Genomic DNA, 14,607 nt, shown 5'->3' on the forward strand with positions numbered 1-14,607 from the left:
CCATCAGCTCCTCACAGCAGGAACATTAAAAAAATAGAAACCAGATAACCTAATTTTCCTAAATAAAACCCATCAAAAGTTTTCCAGTGGACTTACAGAATAAAACCTAAACTCTTGACCATGGCTTAGAAAACAATGTATGATGGGTCTATGATTTCATCTAGAGCTACTTCACTGGCAATATTCAGACCACACTAGCCTCCATGAGGTTCTTCAAACATGCCAAGCTCTTTCCTACCTTAGGACATCGTAAGACTGATTTCTTTGCCTGGAATTCCCTCTCCTTGACACACCTCCTATGCCAACAGCTTTACACCCAGCTTACCGCCCTGCTTACAAGTCACCTGCATAGAAGGGCCTTCCCTGACCCTGCCTTATTCCACCCTTTTGTTCTCTCTCAAATGTTTAATTTCAGTTAGATAATTCAGTTTAAATAATTCACATTCTACTAAGATAAACACCTAGAAAACGTTTCTCATATGACAATTACAACTTTGGTTAAAATTTACCAGTTTAGCCATCTTTTCTTGATAAATGTCAATATTAAAAAGTTATGGTCTACTCATTTAATACTTACACAAAATCATAATAAAAACCAATTCCAGTATGAAAAAAACTTACTCTGTAAATGTATCACCAAGATAATGCTCTGGGATTATAGCAAGCTAATTCTGAAAAACTAAAACCTAAAAAGAAAAAACCATACTAATGAAGACCTATCTATACAGATCTTTCCACATATATGGGAAAAATTTCTGGAATTTTAGGACTAAAAGACCTTTGGAGATATTCTGGCCTGATGTCCTTGTTTTTATAGATAATAAAACTGAGCTCCAAAATAACTAGGCAATTTGCCTAAGGTCATACAGCTGGGCAGAGCCAAAAATAAAAAATATCCCAATCTCATCACCTCCAATCTGATTTTACTTCCTTCTTTTGGCAAACGTGTCTCTGTGTAGGAGCTTTTACAATATCTAATGAGATGTTTTTACACATTTAAGTTCTATAATGATGCTTAACCCCAACTTTCTTATGATTTAGACAGATGAACTTCTCAGTTCAAGAAAAAGGGAGCACCTATTTCTAGTTTTATAGAGATTAAACAAAATAACTTACTTGGCACGGGAGGGTCTCATAGAAGTTTTAGAATTATGATGAAGACTTAACATATTTTCATGCTCTACTTGCTTGACCTGAGCTTCAAGTTTTGAAATCGTTCTAATTCAAAAGCAATAAGATAAAATATATGTCAACAGATTTCAATGTAAATTTAAAATATATCTCAACTACAAATTATTTAACAGATTCTTCCAGAGAAAGCTGAGAGAAGAGCTGCTAGATCACACACCATTTTCACAGTAAAATGCCACCAATTCAACTTTAAAGAGTTGAACAAATCAGGGAAAATAAATGGAAAGGCAAATACATTAAAGGAGCATTGCATACACTACAACTGAAGGAGAAGGAAACAACAAATGGAAACAAAATAGCAGAAAATTATAAATTTGACTATAGACCAAAACACAACAGGTATAAATGAAATTAAATACATTCAAGTATTCAAATATATTACCATTATAACATGTATATATTCATGCATATGGAATATATATAAGTAATACTTTTACAAAAGAGGAAGTATGTTTAACATACAGTAACAAAGCCATTAAAAAGAACACCTTAATTCTTAGAAAATGCAAATGCAAGCCTATCCTGATCAACTCTCAACCTACCATCAGCTCATCCAACTTGTGCCATGTTCAGAATAAAAGCCTATTTTCAAGTTTACCAACATAAAATAAATACTCTAGCCAATTAGTTGTTTTGAGGATATCTTGGCATTCTTTGTTTGAAACTTTGCATGTCTTCATCTCATTTTTGAAACACAAATGTTTACCTACCCTGTTGCAAGGAAGCCTTGAGAAAGAACACTCTAACAGGGCTGATGCTTTATACCAATCTGATAAGGAATCTATTACTGTAATTGAATGTATCACAGAAAAGACATGAGCAGACAGGAAAGCTAGACAGTGTTCCTGTGTTCCCCATGGGAAGTCCTTAAGAATGCAGTAAAATCTTCAAATAAGGGACATTACTTATCTATAAATACAAATATAAAAATATGCTCCAAAGCCAATTAGAAATGTCTAATTATTTGCCACAGGGCCCATTTATGACTCTGGTCCTACCTTATTAAGCAAATTAGATGACACAGTCCCCAAACCAGGTCTTTAAGAATAGATGACCATAAAGTTGCTGTGAATGTTGTTTTCATTTGGGAGCACAAAAATAATTCAGTGAACTAGACCGCTTCTTAAGAATTCTTTTCAATGATTTAAAAATCTTTTAGATTTTTACCTATGCTGACAAACTACACAATGTTTGGGGAAATGCACACCTCTCAGGAACAACCATCAATGTATTCTAGTTATTTAAAAATCTTCCTGGGAGAGGGAGGAGCCAAGACGGCTCCGTGAGTAGAGCAGCGGAAATCTCCTCCCAAAACCATATATATTTTTGAAAATACAACAAATACAACTATCCATAAAAGAGAAACCAGAAGATACAGGACAATAGCCAGGCTACATCTACACCTGCGAGAACCCAGCACCTCACGAAGGGAGTAAGATACAAGCTGCGGCCCAGCGGGACCCTAGCGCCCCTCACCCCAGCTCTCCAGCAGGAGGAGAGGAGTCGGAGCAGGGAGGGAGAGGGAGCCTAGGACTGCTAAACACCCAGCCCTAGCCATCTGCACCGGAAGCGCAGACACAAAGTGCATGGTGTGCAGGACACTAGGGAAACGGAACAGTAAAACCTGCGAGCAGGTCCCCACAGCCGGTGCCCCTGGGACAAAGAAAAGTGAGTGCTTTTTGAAAGTCTTAAAGGGACAGGGACTCCACAGATGGACGGAATCATCCCAGGACATGCAGCCCAGAACCTGGGAATCCCAGGGAACTCTGGGTGCCCTAACCCCCTGGGCAGCAGCACAGCTCTGAGGCCCCTCACGGTGATAAAAAGCCTCCCACCCATTCCCCCTCCGACACGGATCTGCCATAGCGGAGCAGCAGCCTGAGAGTGGCCACACCCACAGCGACCGTGGAGCTTACTCCACAGTGGCTCGGGCAAGAATCAGAGACCTCGTCTGCATGTAGCTGCCCAGCACAAGCCGCTAGGAGTCGCTGTTCTCCCAGGAGAGGAATGCCACAAACTAGCAAGAAGGGACGTTCTCCCAGCCGACACATGCGCCAGCTCCCCACAACTACCTCTATTGCCATGAAAAGGCAGAAGAATTTGATCCAGACCACAATCACAGAGACAACCTCTGAGAAGGGGCTTGGAGAGATAGACCTAACCAATCTCCCTGAAAAAGAATTCAAAATTAAGGTCCTAACCATGCTGATGGAGCTGCAGAGAAAAATGCAAGAGCTAACGGACAAAGTAGGGAGGGAGACTACAGAAATAAAACAATCTCTGGAAGGATTTAAAAGCAGAATGGATGAGATGCAAGAGGCCTTTGATGGAATAGAAACCAGAGAACAGGAACGCAATGAGAGATAAAAGGATCTCCAGGAATGAAGCAATATTAAGAGAACTGTGTGACCAATCCAAAAGGAACAATATCCACATTATAGGGGTACCAGAAGAAGAGAGAGAAAAAGGGATAGAAAGTGTATTTGAAGAAATAATTGCTGAAAACTTCCCCAAACTGGGGGAGGAAATAGTCGCTCAGACCACAGAAGTATACAGAACTCCCAACAGAAGGGACCCAAGGAGGACAATAACAAGACACATAATAATTAAAATGGCAAAGATCAAGGACAAGGACAGAGTTTTAAAGGCAGCTAGAGAGAGGAAAAAGGACACCTACAAAGGAAAACCCATCAGGCTATCACCAGACTTCTCAACAGAAACCTTACAGGCCAGAAGACAATGGCATGATATATTTAATGCAATGAAATAGAAGGGCCTTGAACCAAGAATACTATATCCAGCACGATTATCATTTAAATATGAAGGAGAGATTAAACAATTCCAAGACAAGCAAAAGTTGAGGGAATTTGCCTCAAACAAACCACCTCTTCAGGGTATTTTAGAGGGACTTCTCTAGAAGGAGCACTCCTAAGGCTAAATAGATGTCACCTGAGAAAATAAAATCACAGCAAAGAAAGCAAACAAACCAAATACTAACTAAAGGCAAAAAATAAAATCAACTACCCACAAAAGCAGTCAAAGGAAGCACAAAAGAGCACAGAATAAAACACCCAACATATAAAGGATGGAGGAGGAATAAGAAGGGAGAGAAATAAAGAATCATCAGACAGTATTTATAATAGCTCAATAAGTGAGTTAAGTTAGACAGTAAGATACTAAAGAAGCTAACCTTGAACCTTTGGTAACCATGAATCTAAAGCCTGCAATGGCAATAAGTACAAATCTTTCAATAATCACCATAAATGTAAATGGACTGAATGCACCAATCAAAGGACACAGAGTAATGGAATGGATAAAAAAGCAAACCCATCTATATGCTGCTAACAAGAGACTCACCTCAAACCCAAAGACATGCACAGACTAAAAGTCAAGGGATGGAAAAAGATATTTCATGCAAACAATAGGGAGAAAAAAGCAGGTGTTGCAGTACTAGTATCAGACAAAATAGACTTTAAAACAAAGAAAGTAACAAGAGATAAAGAAGGACATTACCATAATGATAAAGGGGTCAGACCAACAAGAGGATATAACCATTATAAATATATATGCACCCAACACAGGAGCACCAGCATATATGAAACAAATACTAACAGAATTCAAGGAGTATATAGAATGCAATGCACTCATTTTAGGAGACTTCAACACACCACTCACTCCAAAAGATAGATCCACCAGACAGAAAATAAGTAAGGACACAGAGGCACTGAACAACACACTAGAACAGATGGACCTAATAGACATCTATAGAACTCTACACCCAAAAGCAACAGGATACACATTCTTCTCAAGAGCACATGGAACATTCTCCAGAATAGACCACATACTAGGCAACAAAAAGAGCCTCAGTAAATTCAAAAAGATTGAAATTCTACCAACCAACTTTTCAGACCATAAAGGTATAAAACTAGAAATTGTACAAAGAAAGCAAAAAGGCTCACGAACACATGGAGGCTTAACAACATGCTCCTAAATAATCAATGGATCAACAAACAAATTAAAATGGATATCAAGCAATATATGGAAACAAATGACAACAACAACACAAAGCCCCAACTTCTGTGGGATGCAGCAAAAGCAGTCTTCAGAGGAAAGTATATAGCAATCCAGGCATATTTAAAGAAGGAAGAACAATCCCAAATGAATAGTCAAACATCACAATTATAGAAATTGGAAAAAGAAGAACAAATGAGGCCTAAAGTCAGTAGAAGGAGGGACATAATAAAGATCAGAGAATAAATAAATAAAATTGAGAAGAATAAAACAATAGGAAAAATCAATGAAACCAAGAGTTGGTTCTTTGAGAAGAAAAACAAAATAGATAAGCCTCTAGCCAGACTTATTAAGAGAAAAAGAGAATCAACACACATCAACAGAATCAGAAACGAGAAAGGAAAAATCACGATGGACCCCACAGAAATACAAAGAATTATTAGAAAATACTATGAAAACCTATATGCTAACAAGCTGGAAAACCTAGAAGAAATGGACAACTTCCTAGAAAAATACAACCTTCCACGACTGACCAAGGAAGAAACACAAAATCTAAACAAACCAATTACCAGCAAATAAATTGAATCGGTAATCAAAAAACTACCCAAGAACAAAACCCCCGGGCCAGATGGATTTACGTTGGAACTTTATCAGACATACAGAGAAGATATAATACCCATTTTCCTTAAAGTTTTCCAAAAAATAGAAGAGGAGGAAATACTCCCAAACTCATTCTATGAAGCCAACATCACCCTAATACCAAAACCAGGCAAAGACCCCACCAAAAAAGAAAATTACAGACCAATATCCTTGATGAACGTAGATGCAAAAATACTCAACAAAATATTAGCAAACCAAATTCAAAAATACATCAAAAGGATCATACACCATGATCAAGTGGGATTTATCTCAGGGATGCAAGGATGCTACAACATTCGAAAATCCATCAACATCATCCACCACATAAATAAAAAGGACAAAAACTACATGATCATCTCCATAGATGCTGAAAAAGCATTTGCAAAATTCAACATCCATTCATGATAAAAACTCTCACCAAAATGGGCATAGAGGGCAAGTACCTCAACATAATAAAGGCCATATATGATAAACTCACAGCCAACATCATGCTGAACAGCAAGAAGCTGAAAGCTTTTACTCTGAGATTGGGTACAAGACAGGGATACCCACTCTCCCCACTGTTATTCAACATAGTACTAGAGGTCCTAGCCACGGCAATTAGACAAAACAAAGAAATACAAGGAGTCCAGATTAGTAAAGAAGAAGTCAAACTGTCACTATTTGCAGATGACATGATATTGTACATAAAAAACCCTAAAAACTCCACTCCAAAACTTCTAGAACTAGTATCGGACTTCACCAAAGTTGCAGGATACAAAATTAACACACAGAAATCTGTGGCTTTCCCATACACTAACAATGAACTAATAGAAAGAGAAATCAGGAAAACAATTCCATTCACAATTGCATCAAAAGGAATAAAATACCTAGGTATAAACCTAACCAAGGAAGTGAAAGACCTATACCCTGAAAACTATAAGACACTCTTAAGAGAAATTAAAGAGGACACTAACAAATGGAAACTCATCCCATGCTCTTGGCTAGGAAGGATTAATATCGTCAAAATGGCCATCCTGCCCAAAGCAATATACAAATTCGATGCAATCCCTATCAAATTACCAACAGCATTCTTCAATGAACTGGAACAAATAGTTCAAAAATTTATATGGAAACACCAAAGACCCCGAATAGCCAAAGCAATCCTGAGAAGAATAACGTGGGGGGGGATCTCGCTCCCCAACTTCAAGCTCTACTACAAAGCCACAGTAATCAAGACAATTTGGTACTGGCACAAGAACAGAGCCACAGACCAGTGGAACAGATTAGAGACTCCAAACATTAACCCAAACATATACGGTCAAATAATACATGATAAAGGAGCCATGGACATACAATGGGGAAATGACAGTCTCTTTAACAGATGGTGCTGGCAAAACTGAACAGCTACATGTAAGAGAATGAAACTGAATCACTGTCTAACCCCATACAGAAAAGTAAATTCAAAATGGATCAAAGACCTGAGTGTAAGTCATGAAACCATAAAACTCTTAGAAAAAAACATAGGCAAAAATGTCTTGGACATAAACATGAGCGACTTCTTCATGAACATATCTCCCCGGGCAAGGGAAACAAAAGCAAAAATGAACAAGTGGGACTATATCAAGCTGAAAAGCTTCTGTACAGCAAAGGACACCATCAATAGAGCAAAAAGGCATCCTACAGTATGGGAGAATATATTCATAAATGACAGATCCGATAAAGGGTTGACATCCAAAATATATAAAGAGCTCATGCACCTCAACAAACAAAAAGCAAATAATTCAATTTAAAAATGGGCAGAGGAGCTGAACAAGACAGTTCTCCAAAGAAGAAATTCAGATGGCCAACAGACACATGAAGAGATGCTCCACATCGCTAGTCATCAGAGAAATGCAAATTAAAACCACAATGAGATATCACCTCACAACAGTAAGGATTGCCACCATCCAAAAGACAAACAACAACAAATGTTGGCGAGGTTGTGGAGAAAGGGGGACCCTCCTACACTGCTGGTGGGAATGTAAATTAGTTCAACCATTGTGGAAAGCAGTATGGAGGTACCTCAAAAAGCTCAAAATAGAAATACCATTTGACCCAGGAATTCCACTCCTAGGAATTTACCTGAAGAAAGCAAAAATCCCTGATTCAAAAAAATATATATGCACCCTATGATGATAACCACACTCTTTGCAATAGCCAAGATACGAAAGGAACTAAGTGTCCATCAGTAGATGAATAGATAAAAAAGATGTGGTACATATACACAATGGAATATTATTCAGCCATAAGAAAACAAATCCTACCATTTGCAACAACATGGATGGAGCTAGAGGGTATTATGCTCAGTGAAATAAGCCAGATGGAGAAAGACAAGTACCAAATGATTTCACTCATCTGTGGAGTATAAGAACAAAGCAAAACTGAAGGAACAAAACAGCAGCAGAATCACAGAACCCAAGAAGGGACAAACAGTTACCAAAGGGAAAGGGACTGGGGAGGATGCGTGGGAAGGGAGGGATAAGGGTGGGGAAAAAGAAAGGGGGCCTTACGATTAGCATGTATAATGTTGTGGGGGGGTGGCATGGGGAGGGCTGTACAACACAGAGAAGACAAGTAGTGATTCTACAGCATCTTACTACACTGATGGACAGTGACTGTAATGGGGTGGGGGGGGACTTGATGAAGGGGGGAGCTTAGTAAACATAATGTTCTTCATGTAATTGTAGATTAATGATAACAACAAAAAATCTTCTTGGATAAAGTCAAGTGTATTTCTGAGGGGAAGATTAGGATAAAGCCTAATCTCAAAGTGGTTAAAAATCCTCAGGAAAAACTTTCTTTTCATCACTTTCAATACAGACACATATTTAAGTGCTGAAAGAACAATCAGAGGCATTTGCTTATTAGTAAGACAACATATTTTACCTTTTCAAATCAGAAATCTGAGTATGTGCATCAAGCAATTTGTTCTCAGTTGTATTTAATGTAACCTATGAAAATAAAGGACACATTCAGATAACTGAAGATAAATATTCAAATGTATTATTATTTTAAAATGCACAATCTAATTTTATTTTAAATGCAAAACCAACCTAAGGCTATACCCAAGAACTACAAAGAAAATTATGCAGATACTCAACAAGTATGCTATCAACCCATGAGCCAATATACGTAATTCAAGGAAAAAAATGAGAGGACAAAGCAATGTTTTAAACAAATAGCTGTAAACCCCTATGCAACAGGTATAGCCTATTGCACTTCGCTGTGTCACACACAACAGAGTGTTACAATGGACGTATTTTAACAACTTGAGTAAAACCTCAGTAAATGGCAAAACAAACACCTGCAAGGGGGAAATTTCAGACACAGTGACCATCCCAGAGGCCCCAGGACTCTTGACTGTCCAGATGCACAAGACTTGTCAGTTTGAATAATCACAATCATGCATTTTATGCAAGAGAAAAACTTGGACCCCACTTAACAGCATTATTGTGGGTTTCACTGAATTCAAGTGTCTATTTCTCAGAGTCTTAAGAATCACCATCAGTAAAATCAACCCCACAAAAAAACCAATGCTTTGAAAAAACTTTAGAATTAGAAAATTATTTACATCTATATGGTATCTTATACTCTTCTGAAAGTTTCACCTCATCTCAGATGCAATAGTGGTTGAATAAATACTTGTTAAATTAGTGAATCCAAACAAACTATGAGTTTAAATGGGCAAATATTTTTAAATAAGGTTACTGACACAAAGAAAATTAATGAGTGGTCTGGTTTGAGCAGCTAGATGGAGAGGTAGGAGGAGGAGAAAGGGTAAGCCCTCTTGATTTCCGATCCAATGCTTCTGCCCGTACATGAAATTCAGAACATGAACGATCAACCATTACCTTCACTCTTTCGTGTTCTTTTCCAAGGGACTCATACTCTCCTAAAAGCTACAAGGAAAAACAAAGAATTGCATCATAAAATTAAACACTAAACTGAAGGATAGCCTATAAAATAAGTGCCCATACCCTTCAAAATTGTTTATGTCATGGAAGAGAAAGGTTAACACACTGTTTCAGATTAAAAGTGACTCAAGAAATAAGAGATGAATATAAAGCCTGATCCTGGGTTGGATCCTGGACTGGGAAAAAAGTGCCAAAAAGAACAATTTTGATATGGACTGCATATTAGACTCCTTTATTTTGATTACTATTCTGTGGCTATGATGTGAAGGCCCTTGTTCTTAGGAAATACAAACTGAAAGTGTAAGAGTAAAGGGACATCATGTCTACAACTTTATTTTCATATGGTTCAGGGGAAAAGATTATGTATGTGAATTTGACCCAGGAATTCCACTTCTAGGAATTTACCCTAAGAATGCAGCAGCCCAGTTTGAAAAAGACAGATGCACCCCTATGTTTATCACTGCACTATTTACAATAGCCAAGATATGGAAGCAACCTAAATGTCCATCAGTAGATGAATGGATAAAGAAGATGTGGTACATATACACAATGGAATATTACTCAGCCATAAGAAAAAAACAAATCCTACCATTCACAACAACATGGATGGAGCTAGAGGGTATTATGCTCAGTGAAATAAGCCAGGCAGAGAAAGACAAGTACCAAATGATTTCACTCATATGTGGAGTATAAGAACAAAAGAAAACTGAAGGAACAAAACAGCAGCAGAGGCACAGAACCCAAGAATGAACTAATAGTTACCAAAGGGAAAGGGACTGGGAAGGACGGGTGGGAAGGGAGGGATAAGGGCGGGAAGAAAAGAAAGAGGGCATTACGATTAGCATGTATAGTGTTGGGGGGGCACGGGGAGGGCTGTGCAACACAGAGAAGACAAGTAGTGATGTTACAGCATCTTACCTTGTTGATGGACAGTGACTGTGAACGGGGATGTGGGGGGGACTTGGTGAAGGGGGGAGCCTAGTAAACATAATGTCCTTCATGTAATTGTAGATTAATGATACCAAAATAAAAAAAAATAAAAAAAAGATTATGTATGTGAAATATATATCTATATGGGGGATGATAGAGTAAACATGGCAAAAGGCTAACAACTGTGAGCCTAGGTAAAAGGAGTATGACAGTTCTTCCAAGTTTTCTGTAAGTTTGAATTTGTTTTGAAATAAAAAGTAAAAAAAATTAGTCAATACCCTTTAACTATTTTAAGAGTAAAATTTATTTGCATTTTCTGAATTGTGGTATATTGCTTTTTGTTAAATTAGTTCCACATAGAAAAGGTATAATCCCAAAAGCCTAATATAATTAGGTAGTTTAAAAATACATATCTGAGACTTCTGATTAAGGACAGATTCATGAGAATTTTCTTTTCATCCTGAGATCCCACTAAATTAACAATGAAGCAATTAAAGAGAAAACAAAAGAAGTAACAGCACTGGTGAGAGATTTTAATAAAGATGTAGCAAGGCACAGGAGGCTATAACCTCCAATGCCTGACTGAATAAGGGATGCTAATGTTAAGCAGGCTGATATCTTCATAATCCTGAGAGGCTCACAACTTGAATCCCAGGTTCAGCAGTGGATGGGGTTGGGGGAGCACCAGGTGAACCACAGGGAAATGGCTGAAAGTCCTTATGTAAAGTGGCTAGAGCCCAGGCCCTTCCCCCATCCCATCTAGCAGTAGATTGGCTAGCCAGGTGACACAAATGGGAGACAAGGAATGGATGCAAAATTAACCTTTGAAATGCAAATATAATGGAGGTGGGGGAGACAAAGGCATAAAGAGAAAATGACTAAGGAACAGTCTTTAAAAAAAAAGAACCCGACTCTCCCTCCTCACTGCCACAACAGCCTCAGAAACTCTTCTTTGGGAAAACTTAAGAATCCCAGAAAAAAGACCTGTACTGTCACATCTGGAGGATTCCTCTACAACTCTACAACTGCCTGTTGAAGGCTGCCAGAGAGTTAAGCCCCCATTTGTGCAGAGTCCAAATAGCTTTCTACTACCTCACTCTTAAATGCAATCCTATAAAAGAACCAATATTGGGGGGAAAAAAACATTCCATATGAAACAGACTTCAAAATGAAAGGTTAACTTAGAAGAAAAGATGAATCAAAACTAAAGTATTGGAAGAAAGCAATTATTAGTATCCTCATAGAAATAGGAATGTTATATTTATAAAACAAGAACAGAAAGTTATGAAAAACTAGCCATCAGAGAACAAGGAAGCTCTTTAGAAACTAAAAATGAGGGAGGAAATAAATTTATACTAAGGCCAGAAGATAAAGAATAAACAGGCCACAATGGAAACTAAAACATAAATAAGTCTTAGAGAATCAAACGAAGCAGTACAACATCTACTGGTAAAAGTTTCAGAGAAAACAGGTATGCTATTAATTAAGAGATAATATTAACAAGTTCTGTAGAATTTAAGGACATTAATTTCCATATTGGAAGAACCCATGCCCCCAAACAATGAATGAAAAAAGACCTATATCAAGGCACACTGTTAAGATGCTGAAAAGCCTCCAGGAAAAGTTTTGGACTAATTGAAAAGGAATGAGAGACACAGTTAAAAAACACAATGTGTGATTCTTGAATGGCTTAAAAAGCAAAAACCAAAACATCTTTAAAGGACATTAGACAATTGGGGAAATCTCAATGTAGACTGTACATTAGATACTAGTATTATATTAATGTTACATTTCTTGAGTATAACTGTGTTGAGAATATGTAGGAGAATGTCCTTGTTCTTAGGAGATACCTGTTGAGTTAGTTAGGGATAAAATCTCAGTGTAATCCACTCCCAAATAGTTCAGCAAAAGAAAAGATTCTGTATACTATCAGGACATAAAACAAACACAGTGAAATATTCACAACTGGTGAATCTAGGCAAGGAATAGACAGAGGTTTTCCCTGTACCATTCTTATAATTTTTCTGCAGACTTAAAACTTTTAAAATAAAAATGGTGGTGGAAAAGGAGAAAAAAAGCCATGGGATGGGGAAGAGGAGAAAGGAAAGAGAATCAATCATCAGATATCTCACTAGCAACATAAAACAATGGAACAAAGTTTTCACAAATCTGATGAAAAGAAAATGTATACCCAGGACTCTATACATGGCCAGATGACATGTAAAGAACCTACAGCTTCAAAAAAAAAAAAAAAGAACCTACATCTTCAACTACATTTAATTGTACATAATGTTAAAAATTCAAGAAATAACAATATAAGCACATTATTTTAGAAACATGTCAATAGTAAAATATGGTATCTGAGGGGAAAAAAAACTAACAAAGCACATAAGAGGACTTAATGAAGAAAAGCATGATACTTTGTTGAGAGATTTTTTTAAAGATTTAAATAGAAACATAAACCATGTTCATGTATGGGAAGGCTTAATACTATGAGCCTCAGCTGTCCCACATTAATGTATAAATTCAATGCAATTACAATCAAAAGCAGTTTTTTATGAAATGTGATAAGCTAATATTTACATGAAATAGAACAGGGCCAAAAATAGGCAAAAATAATTTTTAAAAGAACAGATACACGGAAACACTATACCAAAAATCAAAGTTCACTATAAAATGCTAGTAATTAAGATGATGTGGTTTCAATTCAGGGACAAGTAAACAGACCAATGGAACAGACAAGGGAGCCCTAAAACACACTCATACAAGAAAGAAAGATAATAAACAAGACAGTTAGCATCAAAAGTCAGTAGGGAAAGGATCTTCTATTACAAAATGGTCTGTGACAATTGGTTAATCATTTGGAAAAAATATTCAACTCCTATTTCACATCACATGTAAGAGGCAATTCTGAGTACATTAAAAGCCTAAATGTATCAAGCAATACTTTATAATTTTGGAAGGCAACCTATGGGAGAATTATTTTCTGATCTTTGAGTAGGGAAAGATTTTGTAAGTAAGACATAAAAAAAGCCTAAACCATAAATGAAAAGACTGTATTTTGAACATTAAAATACAAAACCTCTACCTCATAAAACAGTACCACAAAAGAAGTGAAAAGCAAGCCACAGGCCAAGCGCGGATGACTGCAATCCATGTAGCCACATCACATCTGTTAAACTGGCAAAAATTCAGAGGTCTGACAATACCAAGCATTAGAAATAATCTAGAAAATAAGAATTCTTCATGTATTACTAGTGGGCAAATAAACTGGTACAACAATTTCAGAGAGCAAATGAGCATATCAAATGAAAACAGTGCTCACATTGTGTTTCAGCCACTGCACGCATAGATACACAGATTCCTGTGACAGACTGTAGTTTCCCAAAATGGCCATAGCAATATTTCTGCTCACATGAGCATTTCTAGAACCTCGGTATGCCCCATGAAGAGGTAGATTCTACTTCCAATTTCCTTCAACCTGGGTAGACCATAGAGACTATTTAACAAGTATAATGTGACAGAAGTGATGCGCTATGATCCCCATGCTGGGTCATAACAGGCAATATGGTAGTCAGGACATCTGTCCTTGGTACTCAGCTGTCATGCCGCAAAGAAGCCCAAATTAGCCCACATGGAAAACACCTGCAGCCTTAGCTGACAGCCATCATCAATGACCAGCCCTCAGCCTTTGAGTTTCCACCTGAGGTCCAAGATATTACAGAGCAAAGATAAGCTGTCCCTGCCATGCCCAGTCCAAGTACTAGACTACTGAGCCCATTAGCAGAGTCTATCAAGCTTGGGGACCATTTGTTTTGCACCTCTGGTAACTGGAATAATACTAAAGAGGTACTTGCACACGTTTGCATAAGGAGACATGTGTAGAAACATTCATGGCAGC

General features: G+C 37.5%; 1 protein-coding gene across 5 annotated transcripts in view; it reads right to left on the reverse strand.

Annotated features, from left to right (window-relative positions):
- Positions 1-14,607, reverse strand: part of MPHOSPH9 (M-phase phosphoprotein 9) — a 64,255-nt gene that overhangs the window by 12,360 nt on the left and 37,288 nt on the right. For all 5 annotated transcript variants that reach the window (XM_057492404.1, XM_036921997.2, XM_036921995.2 and 2 more), the window contains 3 exons: positions 9,714-9,761; positions 8,749-8,813; positions 1,117-1,218 (listed from right to left, as the gene is read on the reverse strand). In XM_057492404.1, coding sequence (XP_057348387.1) covers positions 1,117-1,218; positions 8,749-8,813; positions 9,714-9,761 — 215 coding nt within the window. The remainder of the gene's footprint in view (positions 1-1,116; positions 1,219-8,748; positions 8,814-9,713; positions 9,762-14,607) is intronic.

Source organism: Manis pentadactyla, chromosome 14 (assembly GCF_030020395.1).
Source record: "Manis pentadactyla isolate mManPen7 chromosome 14, mManPen7.hap1, whole genome shotgun sequence".
NCBI classification, from domain to species: Eukaryota; Metazoa; Chordata; class Mammalia; order Pholidota; family Manidae; genus Manis; species Manis pentadactyla.